At 36.6% G+C, this 18,268-nt stretch overlaps 6 protein-coding genes across 6 annotated transcripts, besides 1 other annotated feature; all 6 read left to right on the top strand.

The window, feature by feature from the left end:
- Positions 1 to 62: 62 nt before the first annotated feature.
- Positions 63 to 1,877, top strand: TVAGG3_0310940 (SLEI family protein family; the record flags this gene model as incomplete). The annotated part of the gene is made up of 1 exon (XM_051229822.1): positions 63 to 1,877. One exon carries the CDS (start codon positions 63 to 65, stop codon positions 1,875 to 1,877), a length of 1,815 nt encoding a protein of 604 aa, XP_051099552.1.
- A 5,189-nt stretch (positions 1,878 to 7,066) lies between these two features.
- Positions 7,067 to 7,294, top strand: TVAGG3_0310950 (uncharacterized protein; the record flags this gene model as incomplete). Its single annotated transcript, XM_051229823.1, has 1 exon — positions 7,067 to 7,294. One exon carries the CDS (start codon positions 7,067 to 7,069, stop codon positions 7,292 to 7,294), a length of 228 nt encoding a protein of 75 aa, XP_051099553.1.
- Positions 7,295 to 7,596: 302 nt separating this feature from the next.
- Positions 7,597 to 8,385, top strand: TVAGG3_0310960 (integrase core domain-containing protein; the record flags this gene model as incomplete). The annotated part of the gene is made up of 1 exon (XM_051229824.1): positions 7,597 to 8,385. A coding segment is annotated over one exon (789 nt), but the record flags the coding sequence as incomplete, so codon positions are not given.
- Positions 8,386 to 8,581: 196 nt separating this feature from the next.
- Positions 8,582 to 8,643: a mobile genetic element.
- Positions 8,644 to 11,079: 2,436 nt separating this feature from the next.
- TVAGG3_0310980 (uncharacterized protein) lies at positions 11,080 to 11,677 on the top strand (the record flags this gene model as incomplete). Its single annotated transcript, XM_001307385.1, has 1 exon — positions 11,081 to 11,611. The coding sequence occupies one exon, from the start codon at positions 11,081 to 11,083 to the stop codon at positions 11,609 to 11,611; it is 531 nt and encodes a 176-aa protein (XP_001307386.1).
- A 498-nt stretch (positions 11,678 to 12,175) lies between these two features.
- Positions 12,176 to 17,525, top strand: TVAGG3_0310990 (armadillo (ARM) repeat-containing protein family; the record flags this gene model as incomplete). Its single annotated transcript, XM_001307384.2, has 1 exon — positions 12,176 to 17,479. The coding sequence occupies one exon, from the start codon at positions 12,176 to 12,178 to the stop codon at positions 17,477 to 17,479; it is 5,304 nt and encodes a 1,767-aa protein (XP_001307385.1).
- A 373-nt stretch (positions 17,526 to 17,898) lies between these two features.
- TVAGG3_0311000 (uncharacterized protein) lies at positions 17,899 to 18,253 on the top strand (the record flags this gene model as incomplete). The annotated part of the gene is made up of 1 exon (XM_001307383.1): positions 17,899 to 18,129. The coding sequence occupies one exon, from the start codon at positions 17,899 to 17,901 to the stop codon at positions 18,127 to 18,129; it is 231 nt and encodes a 76-aa protein (XP_001307384.1).
- Positions 18,254 to 18,268: the final 15 nt, after the last annotated feature.

Here is an 18,268-nt window from a genome sequence, read left to right on the forward strand (position 1 = left end):
TGCTTCCTCTCTTCAACAAAGTGCTTCCTCTCTTCTTCAAAGTACTTCCTCTCTTGATCAAGATGCTTCCTCTCTTCATCAAAGTGCTTCCTCTCTTGCTCAAGATGCAGCTTCCTCTCTTCAACAAAGTACTTCCTCTCTTGATCAAGGTGCTTCCTCTCTTGATCAAAGTGCTTCCTCTCTTCAACAAGGTGCTTCCTCTCTTCTTCAAAGTACTTCCTCTCTTGATCAAGATGCTTCCTCTCTTCATCAAAGTGCTTCCTCTCTTGCTCAAGATGCAGCTTCCTCTCTTCAACAAAGTACTTCCTCTCTTGATCAAGGTGCTTCCTCTCTTCAACAAAGTACTTCCTCTCTTGATCAAGATGCTTCCTCTCTTCATCAAAGTGCTTCCTCTCTTCATCAAAGTGATTCATCTCTTCTTCAAAGTACTTCCTCTCTTGATCAAGATGCTTCCTCTCTTCATCAAGATGCTTCCTCTCTTCAACAAAGTGCTTCCTCTCTTCTTCAAAGTACTTCCTCTCTTGATCAAGATGCAGCTTCCTCTCTTCAACAAAGTGCTTACTCTCTTGCTCAGGATGCAGCTTCCTCTCTTCAACAAAGTACTTCCTCTCTTGATCAAGGTGCTTCCTCTCTTCATCAAGATGCTTCCTCTCTTCTTCAAAGTACTTCCTCTCTTGATCAAGATGCTTCCTCTCTTCATCAAGATGCTTCCTCTCTTCAACAAAGTGCTCCCTCTCTTCTTCAAAGTACTTCCTCTCTTGATCAAGATGCTTCCTCTCTTCATCAAAGTGCTTCCTCTCTTGCTCAAGATGCAGCTTCCTCTCTTCAACAAAGTACTTCCTCTCTTGATCAAGGTGCTTCCTCTCTTCATCAAAGTACTTCCTCTCTTGATCAAGATGCAGCTTCCTCTCTTCATCAAAGTGCTTCCTCTCTTGCTCAAGATGCAGCTTCCTCTCTTCAACAAAGTACTTCCTCTCTTGATCAAGATGCTTCCTCTCTTCATCAAAGTGCTTCCTCTCTTGATCAAGATGCTTCCTCTCTTCAACAAAGTGCTTCCTCTCTTGCTCAAGATGCAGCTTCCTCTCTTCAACAAAGTGCTTCCTCTCTTGCTCAAGATGCAGCTTCCTCTCTTCAACAAAGTACTTCCTCTCTTTATCAAGATGCTTCCTCTCTTCAACAAAGTACTTCCTCTCTTGATCAAGATGCAGCTTCCTCTCTTCAACAAAGTGCTTACTCTCTTGCTCAGGATGCAGCTTCCTCTCTTCAACAAAGTACTTCCTCTCTTGATCAAGGTGCTTCCTCTCTTCATCAAAGTGATTCCTCTCTTCTTCAAAGTACTTCCTCTCTTGATCAAGGTGCTTCCTCTCTTCAACAAGATGCTTCCTCTCTTGATCAAGATGCTTCCTCTCTTCATCAAGATGCTTCCTCTCTTCAACAAAGTGCTTCCTCTCTTCATCAAAGTGATTCATCTCTTCTTCAAAGTACTTCCTCTCTTGATCAAGATGCTTCCTCTCTTCTTCAAAGTACTTCCTCTCTTGATCAAGGTGCTTCCTCTCTTCATCAAAGTGCTTCCTCTCTTGCTCAAGATGCAGCTTCCTCTCTTCTTCAAAGTACTTCCTCTCTTGATCAAGGTGCTTCCTCTCTTCAAGAAAGTGCTCCCTCTCTTCTTCAAAGTACTTCCTCTCTTGATCAAGATGCTTCCTCTCTTCATCAAAGTGCTTCCTCTCTTCAACAAAGTACTTCCTCTCTTGATCAAGGTGCTTCCTCTCTTCTTCAAAGTACTTCCTCTCTTGATCAAGATGCTTCCTCTCTTCATCAAAGTGCTTCCTCTCTTCTCAAGATGCTTCCTCTCTTCTTCAAAGTACTTCCTCTCTTGATCAAGTGCTTCCTCTCTTCAACAAAGTGCTTCCTCTCTTCTTCAAAGTACTTCCTCTCTTGATCAAGATGCTTCCTCTCTTCATCAAAGTGCTTCCTCTCTTCTCAAGATGGCTTCCTCTCTTCAACAAAGTACTTCCTCTCTTGATCAAGTGCTTCCTCTCTTCATCAAAGTACTTCCTCTCTTGATCAAGATGCTTCCTCTCTTCTTCAAAGTGCTTCCTCTCTTGCTCAAGATGCTTCCTCTCTTCATCAAAGTGCTTCCTCTCTTCTCAAGATGCTTCCTCTCTTCTTCAAAGTACTTCCTCTCTTGATCAAGATGCTTCCTCTCTTCATCAAAGTACTTCCTCTCTTGATCAAGATGCTTCCTCTCTTCATCAAAGTGCTTCCTCTCTTCATCAAGATGCAGCTTCCTCTCTTCAACAAAGTACTTCCTCTCTTGATCAAGGTGCTTCCTCTCTTCATCAAAGTGCTTCCTCTCTTGCTCAAGATGCAGCTTCCTCTCTTCATCAAAGTGCTTCCTCTCTTGATCAAGATGCTTCCTCTCTTCAACAAAGTACTTCCTCTCTTGATCAAGATGCTTCCTCTCTTCATCAAAGTGCTTCCTCTCTTCAAGATGCTTCCTCTCTTCAACAAAGTACTTCCTCTCTTGATCAAGATGCTTCCTCTCTTCATCAAAGTGCTTCCTCTCTTGCTCAAGATGCAGCTTCCTCTCTTCAACAAAGTACTTCCTCTCTTGATCAAGGTGCTTCCTCTCTTCTTCAAAGTACTTCCTCTCTTGATCAAGATGCTTCCTCTCTTCATCAAAGTGCTTCCTCTCTTGCTCAAGATGCTTCCTCTCTTCATCAAAGTGCTTCCTCTCTTGCTCAAGATGCAGCTTCCTCTCTTCTTCAAAGTACTTCCTCTCTTGATCAAGATGCTTCCTCTCTTCAACAAAGTACTTCCTCTCTTGATCAAGGTGCTTCCTCTCTTCATCAAAGTACTTCCTCTCTTGATCAAGATGCAGCTTCCTCTCTTCTTCAAAGTGCTTCCTCTCTTGCTCAAGATGCAGCTTCCTCTCTTCTTCAAAGTACTTCCTCTCTTCAACAAAGTACTTCCTCTCTTGATCAAGGTGCTTCCTCTCTTCAACAAAGTACTTCCTCTCTTGATCAAGGTACTTCCTCTCTTCAACAAAGTACTTCCTCTCTTGATCAAGGTGCTTCCTCTCTTCAACAAAGTACTTCCTGTCTTGATCAAGGTACTTCCTCTCTTCAACAAAGTACTTCCTCTCTTGATCAAGATGCTTCATCTCTTCATCAAGATGCTTCCTCTCTTCAACAAAGTGCTTCCTCTCTTCTTCAAAGTACTTCCTCTCTTGATCAAGATGCTTCCTCTCTTCATCAAAGTGCTCCCTCTCTTGATCAAGATGCTTCCTCTCTTCATCAAAGTGCTTCCTCTCTTGCTCAAGATGCAGCTTCCTCTCTTCAACAAAGTGCTTCCTCTCTTCTTCAAAGTGATTCCTCTCTTCTTCAAAGTACTTCCTCTCTTGATCAAGATGCTTCCTCTCTTCATCAAGATGCTTCCTCTCTTCATCAAGATGCTTCCTCTCTTCAACAAGGTGCTTCCTCTCTTCTTCAAAGTACTTCCTCTCTTGATCAAGATGCTTCCTCTCTTCATCAAAGTGCTTCCTCTCTTGCTCAAGATGCAGCTTCCTCTCTTCAACAAAGTACTTCCTCTCTTGATCAAGGTGCTTCCGCTCTTCATCAAAGTACTTCCTCTCTTGATCAAGATGCTTCCTCTCTTCAACAAAGTGCTTCCTCTCTTGCTCAAGATGCAGCTTCCTCTCTTCTTCAAAGTACTTCCTCTCTTGATCAAGATGCTTCCTCTCTTCAACAAAGTACTTCCTCTCTTGATCAAGATGCTTCCTCTCTTCATCAAAGTGCTTCCTCTCTTGCTCAAATGCAGCTTCCTCTCTTCAACAAAGTACTTCCTCTCTTGATCAAGGTGCTTCCTCTCTTCAACAAAGTACTTCCTCTCTTGATCAAGATGCTTCCTCTCTTCATCAAAGTGCTTCCTCTCTTGCTCAAGATGCAGCTTCCTCTCTTCAACAAAGTGCTTCCTCTCTTGATCAAGGTGCTTCCTCTCTTCAACAAAGTACTTCCTCTCTTGATCAAGATGCTTCCTCACTCCATTATGCAGCTGCTTCTTTTCTTCATCAATTCCTCTTCACCCTGGAGCTCCTCAGCTTTATATCATTTTAATTGGATTTTTTGAAATCCACCTGCAGTAGGATAAAGGAGATGTAACTCACGACTAAGAACCTGGCCATATGCTCCATTCCAGGCCAAAACAGATTGCATAGCCACAAACAGATTGAAATACCAATCCTGTTGCTGCATGGGGCGTCCATATTCCATTTGGAAGACTTGCATCATCACATTTAGATCTGTAAGGACTTTGTCGTTGACAAAATTGGGCCTTGCAGGAGGAACTCCATTTGCTACAATGTATCTGGAAGCAAGAGGTCATATCCAATGGATAGATTCCTGTTGCTTTAAAAGCATTTTCGATGTTTGTAGCTGTGCAAGACACACTACATGCATCAAGGAAGCTGCGAACCATGATATAGCGCAGTTCTCTGGCGTTCCATACATAATTGATCACCATATGCCCTTGCTGATCGTACCGGATAGTCGCCATATCAAACAACTTCTTGAATTGGGCCTTCAAGGGAGAAAAAATCCCAACATCAAGAGGTTGTAAGATATGAGATGTATTCTTATATACGAAAAAAAGAGATCTGACATTGTGTCAGATCTCAGTAAAAGTGACATTTACATGTCAAAAAAATAGAATGAGTTTAAGTAATTAAAATTGAGGGTGAGAGTAGTATTGTATGAAATAATATCTCTCACCCTCCAATTCATCCTATGGCGCCGAAAATTTTTTGGTGAAATGCGACCACATTTCACCAAAATTTCTCGGCGCCATATATAGAACTAGAGCCTGTGAGGTACTGATACTATCCATGTACCTCGTAGGCTCTAGTTCCAAGCCAAAATGGCTAAAAATTGCCCGCAATGTGAACAATTGCGGGCAATTTTTAGCCATTTTGGCTGGGAATTGGAGGGTGAGAGTAGTATTGTATGAAATAATATCTCTCACCCTCCAATTCATCCAAAGGCTAATATTTTCTACATTTCCATAACATTCATTTCAACGGAAACTCATTCAAAATTCTATATATTTAATTTTTCAATCTTATTCAATTTCATATTCAAAATTAATTTGAATTACATTCAAAACATTTATACCTTATTAATAACATAATATCATTTGTTATCAATATACCAATTCGGCTGTTCTAATTTTGGATTCCCATTCATAAATTGATCAATCTATATTGAAACTTATTCAAATTATTTTCTTATTGATAACATTTTATTTTTATTTGTCTTCAACTATTCATTTATTTTATCATTATTTTTCGATTTTTTTTAGTTTCAATTTTTTTATTATCTTTATTGTTTTTTATTTTTCTAATTTTTTAAAATTTCTGCTTAGAATCTTAATCTCATTTTATTTTTCAATAAAAATTCATGTTTACCAATATTCAATCACTTTTCTCGTTCCCCAAATTTTTATTTTATCTTAATCGTTACTAATTTCTAACACATTCTTTTATAAAAATTATTCTGATCGTAATTTTAATTTCGCCATTGTAGTTATTCACTAATTTTTAGTTCATTGTTGTTTTCTCATTGTCCAATTTTATTTTCTTCACTTTAAAGATTTTTTTTAAAAATTTACAATTTGAATGCAACTTTTGTGAAAAATATTTTTCAATAATATCTTTCAAAATTATTTATATTTTCTATATTTTATTCAATTGTTCACAATTTATTATTTATTCAAATTCATTCTCTTGGATATTTATACCCAAATAGACTTTCACTGGCTAGAGCAATCTCTAACCAGGTTACACCAACATCAAAAGCTATCGTTGCTATTGACTAATGTTCCACTCAGCGATGGTACATCACGTAATTGCATTAACAAGTTAACTTACTACAAAAGCCTTCTGTGCTTTCGTCTTATTATTATCGAAGAGTTTTACAAGCACTCGTCCAGAGAATTTACAAGTTTATACATATTCCATAATGGAAAATTCTACAATTGCATTGAAGTCTTACCAACAAAAGATGAGATCATGTTGAATCGATACTTGGAAGAACAAGAAATTACACAGAGTAATGGTTCTACTCCTCTTAATAGCGCACAACAACAGCTCAGACCCAGCAATGGTACATCTCCTCTTAGTAGTGCACAACAACAGCTCAGACCCAGCAATGGTACATCTTCTCTTAGTAGTGCACAACAACAGCTCAGACCCAGCAATGGTACATCTTCTCTTAGTAGTGCACAACAACAGCTCAGACCCAGCAATGGTACATCTCCTCTTAGTAGTGCACAACAACAGCTCAGACCCAGCAATGGTACATCTCCTCTTAGTAGTGCACAACAACAGCTCAGACCCAGCAATGGTACATCTCCTCTTAGTAGTGCACAACAACAGCTCAGACCCAGCAATGGTACATCTTCTCTTAGTAGTGCACAACAACAGCTCAGACCCAGCAATGGTAATCTTCTCTTAGTAGTGCACAACAACAGCTCAGACCCAGCAATGGTACATCTTCTCTTAGTAGTGCACAACAACAGCTCAGACCCAGCAATGGTACATCTTCTCTTAGTAGTGCACAACAACAGCTCAGACCCAGCAATGGTACATCTTCTCTTAGTAGTGCACAACAACAGCTCAGACCCAGCAATGGTACATCTCCTCTTAGTAGTGCACAACAACAGCTCAGACCCAGCAATGGTACATCTTCTCTTAGTAGTGCACAACAACAGCTCAGACCCAGCAATGGTACATCTCCTCTTAGTAGTGCACAACAACAGCTCAGACCCAGCAATGGTACATCTTCTCTTAGTAGTGCACAACAACAGCTCAGACCCAGCAATGGTACATCTCCTCTTAGTAGTGCACAACAACAGCTCAGACCCAGCAATGGTACATCTCCTCTTAGTAGTGCACAACAACAGCTCAGACCCAGCAATGGTACATCTTCTCTTAGTAGTGCACAACAACAGCTCAGACCCAGCAATGGTACATCTTCTCTTAGTAGTGCACAACAACAGCTCAGACCCAGCAATGGTACATCTTCTCTTAGTAGTGCACAACAACAGCTCAGACCCAGCAATGGTACATCTTCTCTTAGTAGTGCACAACAACAGCTCAGACCCAGCAATGGTACATCTTCTCTTAGTAGTGCACAACAACAGCTCAGACCCAGCAATGGTACATCTCCTCTTAGTAGTGCACAACAACAGCTCAGACCCAGCAATGGTTATACTCCTCTTAGTAGTGCACAACAGTTAAATCCTCAAGCCACTCCTTCAAACCAATCATCTGGTACATACAATCAAATTGCTCCTAATCCCATCAGTTCCGATCAATCAAGTCAACGTGCCAATCCTCCTAATCCTCAATCTCGTCCGCACGACCAGTTTGTTGATATTCCACTTTCCCGTGGTAGACCCAAACAACCAGTTCCTGATGATCTCATGCAGGCCATTCTCAATTTATTCGAACAACATGGGCGACATGGTATCATCCCCACTTACCTTAGGCTTAATAAAGATATAGCATTCGCCCATGAGCATGAACAAGATTTTGTTCGAATGAAAGATGGCCTGCTTCCAGTTATGAGCTCAACACAGGACTGGTTTCAGAATGTGCGACGTGACAAGCCTCTCAATCTTATCTCTAAAGAAATCCCCGCTGACATTAATCAAGATGATAACCCTACTCCATATGCTATAAATTTACAAAATATCAAATATCTTCCTCTCCCTCTACCTCAGGCTCCATCAAGGCATATGGTCGAAAAGGCTTTTATCATTCTTGGATTAACACGTCCACGGGGACCCAAGAGACCTAAAGGGAGGACAAGATACGAGGCTTTACTTCCAAATCAAATCTGGCACGTTGACATTCACTTTCTCAATAAACGCAGAAGTGAATTATTGTATGGAGTAATAGATGATTGTACCAGAATGGTTTTGGAGTGGCAGCATCTCTCCTCCAAACATGCAAATCAGACCGTTAAGGTAATTGAGCGGGCCATAAAACGTTTTGGTCCCCCTCATACCATATGGTCTGATAATGGAGGAGAGAATAGAGGTGAATTCCTACAAGCGATGAGATGCAAAGGAATTCGAAATGTCTATATTGTGCCACATTGCCCTTACCAAAACGGTAAGATTGAGCGATTGTGGCCCAATATAGAAAACCGCAATCTAACATGGAGTAAAATTCAGAGTTGGGTCAATTCCTATAACTCCAAGCCCCATGCCGCACTACCGACACGTCTTCTCAATGGAAGGAAAATCAATTATAGTCCAAATGAATTATGGATGAAGGGGCCCATTTGGAGACCAGGAATGCCTGCCAAATGGGTCGTTGATGGAGTTACCCAAGACTTTCTCCCAGGATCAGTACAGGCTAGAGAAATACCAGAACTCCAAGATGAGGAAGAAGAAATCGATAATAAAGATGGTAAAAAAGAGAAGGAGGGACAAAGTGAAGAATATGAAGGTGGATATGAAGAAGAATATGAAATAAATTATGAAGAAGATAATGATGAATAAAATATCACTTTTTATATTTTTGACACGTAAAGTTGTCACTTTTCTGTCAAACTGTTTTTATCGTTTTCGTATATAACAACAGAAGTATCGCTAAAATCTCAATATAAGAAGCTAATGAGACATGGTGCAAACTTATCCATTGTTCTCTTCCTCCAAGTGGATAACAAAAAGAATAAAGATACACAAAAAGAAAATAAAGTAGTTGCTGCCACTCAAGATAATTGCAATTCGATGTATGATTCGCCTCTTCCATGTGATGATCTTGAATTTATTAATTTCGAGTTTATCGATGATTTTGGAGTATTTTTATGAAAATGTTATGAAATATATTCCATTTATATGTATAACAATAAAACTTATTGATGGTATTTTGAGATAACATTTTTTTAATGTATTTTCACAAATAAGTCTATATCTTTCGAAATTATGAATGTGTTTCATTAGGTGACGAATATTTCTCACATATGAAACATTTTTATTTGACAATCATCAAAATAAAATTATCTAACATACGATTATTTTTGATTCAAATGCTGTTCGGCTTAGAATCAAAAATAATCATTTGTAAGAAATTTACACTTTTCCGACGTTTTGTCAGGGGCGCGAAGCGACTCAAAAATATCGGAAAAGTGTAATTCTCAGGCATATGATTATTTTTACTTTTAATGCCGAACGGCATTTGAATCAAAAATAATCGTATGTCTGAGAATTTCACTTTTATTGTTTAATTTCTTTAATATTTTAAAAAATTAAAACTGATAATATTTTTACAATAGGAATGAGATATCATTTATCATTTGAACCGTATATAATAAATATTTGTTTAAACAACTCAATCTGTTGGTTATCACAACTTACAACATGATAGAACATACAATTGTGAATGTGTTTTCATGGTGAGCTTGTTCACATCATACAAAATAGTTTAGAAAAGTTTTTCAATAATATTAAATGAAATGGCAGGACATAGCATTATTTTTGGTAAACACTGAGAACAATACTATTAGATTTTGAATGTCATTGAGATTTGTTAAAGTTCAATATTCCCTCAATATTTTTTTTTTAAATATTTGTTTTGAATATTAGTAAATTCGGATTATATGATTTAAGAAAATTTCAAATTAATGAATATAACACCAAATATATCAATTTTACTTGAATTTATAAAGAAAACAGTAAAAGAGGCTAAATGTGGTACAAAAGATTACCAAGATGCGCACTTATATTGATACTCTTTTTATACTAATCAATATTAAAGGATTTGAAAAGAGATAGAGTTTTATTATTTTAATAAGAGTAGGTGCCAAAAGTGCTTACTCTTAAACAACCGTCGGATTTCCGGGTGAAATCGTGACACACTTTCGTCTTTCGTAGGCAGTGGTGGTTGTTACAAAAGGTAACTTCGAATGTAGCGTGAAATCTGCAAAAAAAATTCTGAAATTTGAATGGAGAACACAAAAATTGAATAGTTTACGTCAATAAAAAAGAGAAAAATGAAGCCAATGTGTCTCGAACCTAGGACTTAGAGCAGCAATCCCACTGTTTATCAAATTACACTACATGCATCTCTCACCTCAGTGAATGAGATCAACTATATGATAACTTGTTCCCCATTATATTCTTGTGGAAAAGTGACAAATAGCAACTTTGACCCTCTCTCATTTTAATAATATTCGTTTTAGACAATAGCATATTAAACGAACAATTGGCTGGATATTTAAAAATTAAGGTCAAATTGTTGGAATTATTGAAATTATTAATATTTTGTTTCAATTCCTTTTCCTCGAAAGGAAATCACAGGAAATAATTAATGCTTATTATCTCATTTCAATAATGAATGAAAAGAGCTAAATAGCCGACTATTTAATTTGAAAGAAATTTTCCTCTCAAATTTTTTTGAAAGAATCAAATCGAAACATCATGGCCAAATTCAAGGAACTAATGATTATTACGCGAACTGTAAAAAACAGTTATGATGGTTTGATCTATCAATTTTTGTTTTAAATATAAATTCAATTTGTGATAGTATATACATTATATTTAAATAAAAATTCTGAAAATTTCTATTTTTTGAATTAACCATTAATGTCAAAAACAGTATTTTCTCCAAGAAATTTTCACACAATAATAGCTACTTTAAATAGATATATATTTCAGATAACTCGAAATATTGAGAAAAACGTATGATTGAAAAATTGATTATCAAAACAATCAAAAGCATTAAAAAAATATTAATTAAATATCAAATAAATCATTTTAATAATATTATTATAGAATATGAGTTCAAACTTTTTGTGAAATTTCATTTTTTTTTGCGATATTTTTATACGCATGCGTATTACCAACACTGTTACTACATTCTTTTCAAAAATTTTCAATGTCATTCAAATTATGTGTTAGGCTAAATTACAAAATATATATTTTTGAACTAGTTCCAATAAACATCATTTATTTTTGCAAAATTATTCAACGAGGAACAACCATTCAATTCTTTAATTTTTCAATCATCTTATCAATGCCATCTTCGAGTTCAGCTTCAGAATTGAAAACAGCTCTGAATGCACTTTCATCCGAGATGGATTTTCAAGGTGGCGGCTGGCATATGCAGAATATAACAATCATTCGCAATTCTGCAGAAAAATTTAAATTCGCTGACATGCGTGCCTTCATTGGTGAAATTGTTGGGTTCATGAGGAGACCAGATGCTTCATGTACAAATAAATTCAAGTTAGCTCAGCTTCTTAACCTATTAAAATCCTTCCAAGTCAGAGGGTTCGAAGAAGTAGTATTAGAGTTCAGAAATCAAATTTTAAATTCATATATTTTCCTTGGAGATCAACAACTCGGGGAAGCTGCTTTAGGAATGATTAATAACTTGTGGAATATGCCAAATGTAATACGCCCTGTTGTAAAAACAGCAAGCAAATTACCAAGAATTAAGATAAATACACCATCTGCTAATGTTATTAGAAAAATTTTCATGGCTTCTATACCTTACTTAGCTGATCCTATACGGCATGCTTCTCCACCTCCATATGTTGAATGAACCCTGCAATTACTTTGCATTTTACTATTTTTGTTTGAATAAATTTGTTTGTTTCTTTATTATTAATACTCGAATTTTTATTAATATCTTCAAATCAAGCTCAAACATAGTAGAAACAAACATACATTTGTTGTAGATGTTATTCATCACGGTATCTCATATTAGTTAACGGAATATAATTATTTTGATATTTTCAAGCGGCTTAAATTAATAAAAGACTCTTTAAACCACAGAGTAGTGCTTATGTAATAGTTGGTTGTACCCTAGCAAGAATTAAACTTCCACTAAATATAGAAGTTCCCTGAAAGATCAGGAAACAAACAAAATGTTTGTTAGCCCTGAAGTAAGAATCGGGGTAAAAATGAGAATGTAGGATCTGTACTAGTAAATGTAAGCCCAAAGGCCGAGTTTGAAAGATCATTATCGAATTTTTTCTTGACAAATGTTGAGCATTTAGTGATAAATCGGTTCCAAATATCGATGTGATATAGAATTGATCTTCAATAAAACCGTAGTATTCAAATCCGATATAATAAATTTTAGAGCGTCACTTTTCAACCCATTATGAAAGAATTCAATTTTCTGCTTTTTCACAAGCTCCTTCCCAAGCCGGAGCAGATCACCGATGAAGACTGTGATGTTTTTTGGAAGGAGTTTAACACTTTTTTCATTGAACTTTTAGAAAAAGAGCAGTATCAAACATTGATTAAATTATTTTCATTGTCAAAATCACCTATAAAGCTTTTTTGCAAGAAAATCGATCCATCTATTCATAAAGAAATTGTTTTACGATTATACAAGATTATTACTACGATTCCAGTTTTATCCTACGGCTTAGTTTACGAAGCAGCCGAATTTATGGCAACCTTTCTCTTTTACAAGCCCGTTAAAGATATTACAGTTGAGTGGAAACCCTTGTATAAGATGTATCGATACATTACAATTAAATCGCCTTCAAGTTTTGTCGTTGAATCCGATGACTTGACCTCGAATCTTTTTAAGATCATGGGCTCCCTTAATTCTTGCTATCCCGTAGGAACAATGGACCAATTATTCACTAAATTTTTGCCAAAAATTGCACCACACGCTGTAGATTCGACAGTATACTTAACCATGATAAGCAAAATGCTCCCACAAAACGATAACTCTTTCCAGAAATGGCTACCAAACATTCGAGATTTGTTGATAGACTACGGGAGCTTAATACAACTTATACCCCTCGTTAGCATATTCAATACTTTTATTAGTAAGAACACTGAATACGACTTCAATGATTTCTTAACGCCGATAGTCGTCAATTTATGCAGTATATTACTTACTCAACAAGGTCCAGGCCACTTGAGCTACGAGTTTTCGACTGTCCAGTTCAACCTTGAAGACGTCGAAGGATCGATACCCCGACTTCTCGCTAGATCGCTTGTTTATTTGATGGTGTCGCCACCAACGAGAGAACAAGCAATCGAGAAAATGAAATTGATTATGGAGTCTGCGCAAACAATATCAAAGGATAGCAGCAGCTCAGATGATAAATTTACGAAATTTATTTTCCAAACTTTATCATGTATAAATTCTATACAGCGAAAGAGTAAGGATGACGCTACTCAGCTATCTCTTAAATTTACTGACGAGCAATTGCATACAATATTAATGCCAATTGTAGATACTTTAATTTGCCTCCTCAAATCTCTCAATATTACTCGCGCTTCTGCAACCATTAAATCTATTCGATTAATTATGAACATGGATACATCATTTACGCCAAGATTTTACGAGTTTGCCGACCTTTGCATTTCTTACCCAGATGCGCAAGCAATTGGCTACATCGGATGGAACATTATGTCAGCAATAATGGCAGATATTACACAATACGATTTCTTGCTTGCAAATATGGGCAGAATTTTCGAAATTGCAATTTCAAATTTCTACAGATCAGATACTCAACGACCTTTAACACACGCGATATATACAATTACCTCCCTCATTCCATTCAACCACGTAAATGGCAATCCTGCCGTTGATTACGTCGATTTTACAGGTTTAACTGAGCGTTTTATTATGGCATACCTCGATATTATATCGCGATTACCGGCTTTCAAGGGTAAGCAGGCTCCGATCGACGCCTCATTTTGCGAATTAATTCGAACAATTTTCGATAGTATTTTCCAAGACGGGGAACCAACGATTTTTACGGTTTTAAAGCCAATAATATTTGATGCAATTCAAGATACATCGTATTCTCACGTACTCAAATTAATTACTTCTTTAGTTGCGAAATATTTCGAAAATGTACCCATAGAAATCTACAACGAAGGCATCGAATTATTCAAGAATTGCTTAAGGACACGCCACGATGTCGCTTCTATTTGCTACATTTTACATTTATTTGGTATCGTAAGTACAAGAGGCTCAAAATGCGCCGACGACGTCAGAAAGATAACTGCCGTAATACTACCACTCACACAGCACCAAAATAAGAAGGTAAAGAAGTGCGCTTACAAAGCTTTGGCATTTGCTATTACTCCATGGGCTTGTACGCCAATTACAACGACGATAAACGCTAAGCAAGGCGAATTCCGACCAATTAGCGAGTTTACGGTCCATGCAAAAGAAAAATTTGATGTCAATGATGTGGCATTAGAGTGTTTTAACCCATTATTCGACTATCTACTGACAGAAACAGATGCTAACAAGGTCACTTCCGCCATCAGACCAGCTCTTTATGCGTTACAGGCGTTATGTGATTTCATTTTCGACATAAGCGAAGGAGATTTGAGCATGTTACCAATCGCAACAAGGATCTCATATTTTAACGGTAAGGAATACACCAAGAAATCGATTCCTTTCAAAGATAAATTTATGAAGGTTATAATTCGTTTGATGAGAGACTTCCCAGACAATCCATTACTCATGAGGAAGCTTATCCCCACAACTTCCAACATTTTTATCCCCATGATTGCCTTGACTTTCAACGTTCCTGATTCAATGGACCAATTATCTGCCCAGTTCTGGCCATGCGAAAGAGAGAACAACCTTGCGGTCAAGTCCATCATAACCCCGATAGTTAAATGGCTCCATCACCGTAGGATGACCTCACATTTACTTCCAGCAACAGATTTGATCAAACAATTCTTCTCAGCTTTACTTCCTTTGGCAACATCAAGATACAAACCAATCAGAGCTGTTGTCAGAGAGGTTCTTGCCTGCGTAGGAGACTTCTATTCATCAGTTTATTCAGAAGAAGTTTTCAAAATCGTTGAAAAATCGTCAGAAATCCCAACAGATGAGTTCATTGATTTCATGACTATTCCTATTATCTTCTCCATCATCTCCAGCAACTCACAAATCCTTTGCCATGCGATTTACAGAGTTCTTTCCCAATTTGATATCAAAGATCAAGAATCGATCATTTCTTTCCGCCAGTTCTTGACAACAAACTGCGTAAGAGCTCCCAACTACGACAAATGTGATGTATCTGCATTCAACGAACTTCTTGATAAAATCCAAAATTTGTTATTAACAGTTCACGTGCAGAACAAGATCTTCCATCACATTATCTTGCTTGCTCTCATCATAATATTGAGGAATAACATTCAAATACCTCAATTCTTCCAAGATTATATCTTAGATTGTGCTTCTTCACCTGATTCTGACACTGCATCCAATGCATATCTATGTATAATCATCATGTTCAAAGGAATACCACTTGAACAAGTCAAAAAACCAAACAATTTCACACCAAAACTTGAAAGTTTCCCAGATATCATTGGAAGTTGTCAATTGGCGTTTAACGATAATTGTAAACTCAGTGATATTGTTGAGAACGTTTTACCTGATCCCATAGATCAAGTTGGTGATGAATGTATGATGCAGATGCCATCAATTGACGAGATCGTTATGATGTTAAGAGAACAAGGAGTTCCTGAAGAACAAATTCCCGATGCAGTTGACCAAGTAATGGAACAAATGCAGCAGATGATTATCAGTCAGCAGCAACAGCAGCATCAGTCAATGCAGATGCAAATTGACATGCAAATGCAGATGCAAGGAATAGATCCTGATAAAATGACTGATGAACAAGTTTTGGCTGTTTTAAATGGAGAACAAAGTGTTCACGACATAGCAGATAATGGTTGCGAAATGGAGATTGATGAAGGAGAACTCGGAGAACAAACAATGATTTATAATGATGGATCAATGTCATCAGCAGAAAATGATAAAAACGCAATGCTCGTGATGTCAAATGATTCAGACATCGGAGTTGATGGCGTTGTAATGCAACAGAGTCCTACAACAGTCATTGACAAAATCTATGAAGCAATAGAAAACATGGAGTTGTATTGGGATGAACCAAATATTCCTTCTTATTTCTATTCGCAATCCGCTGGATGGAATTTTTATCCAAAGAACGAAATGATCAAAAAATTCCCTCAAAACACTCCAGACGTTGCTCCTGAAGCTATTCTAAGGATAATTAATTCATTCTGCGCTGTTGATTCCGAGAAACACGTCGTGATACAGAGCTTCCCAATACTGATGAGTTATTTGGCAATGACGTTCACTGAAGAAATTGTTGATTTAATTGCTGATCATGTCAAAAAATTATTATCATATAATTTGTCTGTTTTCGCGATTCCGACATTCGCTTATTTACTACAAGGTGTTAGTTTAGCTGCTCCTAAATTAGATTTCCAGATCTACAAGAGATTTGTCCACAAAGTCGCTCTCCCAATTATTTGTGCTTGTTCTTTGAATTTGCAATTTGCTGAACAAAGTGATGGAATTTTCTTGGTCATGTTCAGTGAGCAAATCATGGATTACGCTTCTCCTTTGATCAATTTGTTGTTTGAGTATTCAACAATATCTCCTAATGATTCAACAATCATTACAAGATCGTTCTTCAACCATTTGAACACCATCTTTTGTTCAAGACCAACTTCATTTTTCGTTAATTTCGATTTGATTGTTGACAAATTCTTACATCCTTTCTTCAGTGGATTGAACAGCTTCAACAGATCAATTAACTCAGAATTTGCTTGTCTTTTTGTTATGCTTGTTGAATCTACATGCATCAGACAATCATCTGCATTATATTCTCCAATTCTTGAAGAGAAAAGGAACAAGTTAATCAATGAATTCGATGACGCATTTAGTAAAATAAATACATCGAATAAAAACGCTCAAGGAGTTATCATTGTTTTCTTGAGTTATGTCTCCATGTCATCTGTTATGGCTGTAGAAGTCCTTGCTCCTATCATTCTCAAGCACCAGAGAATCATATTGATGGCGAGTAACCAAACAGATGAAGAAACAGAAGATGCGATCTTTTCAACAATTTTGAATTTTACAATGCATCAATATTTCTTGTACAGACCTGATTTACTTGTTGATTACATAGATTTGATTATAGGAAACATGAATAGATTGAGTCTGCCTCTCCAAATGAAAATGATCTTCCATATTTTAACGATTATTACTATGGATGCATTTGCTTTTAATTCCAAACAATATGATCATTTCTATGATATAATGTTAAAGTTCATTTCTGAATGTACAAATGAGAACTTGAAGGGAGAAGCATTGGCTGTTTTGGGAAGAATCATGTTAGCAACGAAGAAGAAGACACAGCTCAATGAGTTAACAGCTGCTGCAGTTCTAAATGCTGCTTTGATATTCGATGAATGCGACCAAATAATCATCGACGCATTCGAAGTTGTCAAAGATAAGTTGGAAGGAAAAAGTGCTAATAAAACACTTTTGAAGGACTCCGTGTCGCTGTTCTGGAAACAGCACTCGTTCTCCGTTACTCCTAAGGTTGAGGCAATGCTTGAACCTTATAGAACATTGGTCCCTCCTTCTTACATCACATAATTTTAATTTATTTATTTTATTATTTTGTTTATTTCTTAAATATTCACGTTTATTTTTGTAAACAATGGTGTATTTTGTTTATAACATACAGAAAAGTTCATTCTTACACCAGTAAAAATTCAATTTTGAAAAAAATTGAATTCATTATTTACGTACAAAATATCAATCGCGTTATTGGGTTCTTTTTATTTATATCATAAAATTAGAGCTCCAAAAATTGCCCAAAATTGAGAAGAAATAAATGGTCGAACAGAGTCCTTCTTAATTTTTATCATTCATTCTTTGAGCTAAACCCTTACTTTTGTAAGAAAAAACAATGAAATATATTTTATCTGCATTCGTAAGGTGCGATCAAATTCACTGAGAGACGCACCTTCAAAAATTGATTCAAATAAAAGTGACACGAATTCAATTTGATTATGAGCAAAAAAAAGGACTCCTCTCAAGAGTCCGTTAAAATAAATAACGATCCAGAATCAGATTCAGAAGAAGAATCGGAAAATGTCGAACATTCACGCGAGATTGATGGCTCTTCGACTGTAAAAATGGTACCTATTGCAAGAATTGTCGCACGAGGAAAAAAGAAACCATCCGAATCCAGAAACAAGTCAAAGAACATGCCACGTAGATCCAAATGCTGCAGAATTTAGAAGCTTTTTGACCTTATATTTGTTGGTTACATATGGAATGTAGCCCAAATTTCATTGTTATTGTATGAATTGTTTATAAATGTTGTTATAGATTATTGTTATCAGGACAGTGTCTTTACCAAAATTACGTTACTAATTT

The sequence above is a fragment of the Trichomonas vaginalis genome, chromosome V (assembly GCF_026262505.1).
Source record: "Trichomonas vaginalis G3 chromosome V, whole genome shotgun sequence".
Taxonomy (NCBI): domain Eukaryota; phylum Parabasalia; order Trichomonadida; family Trichomonadidae; genus Trichomonas; species Trichomonas vaginalis.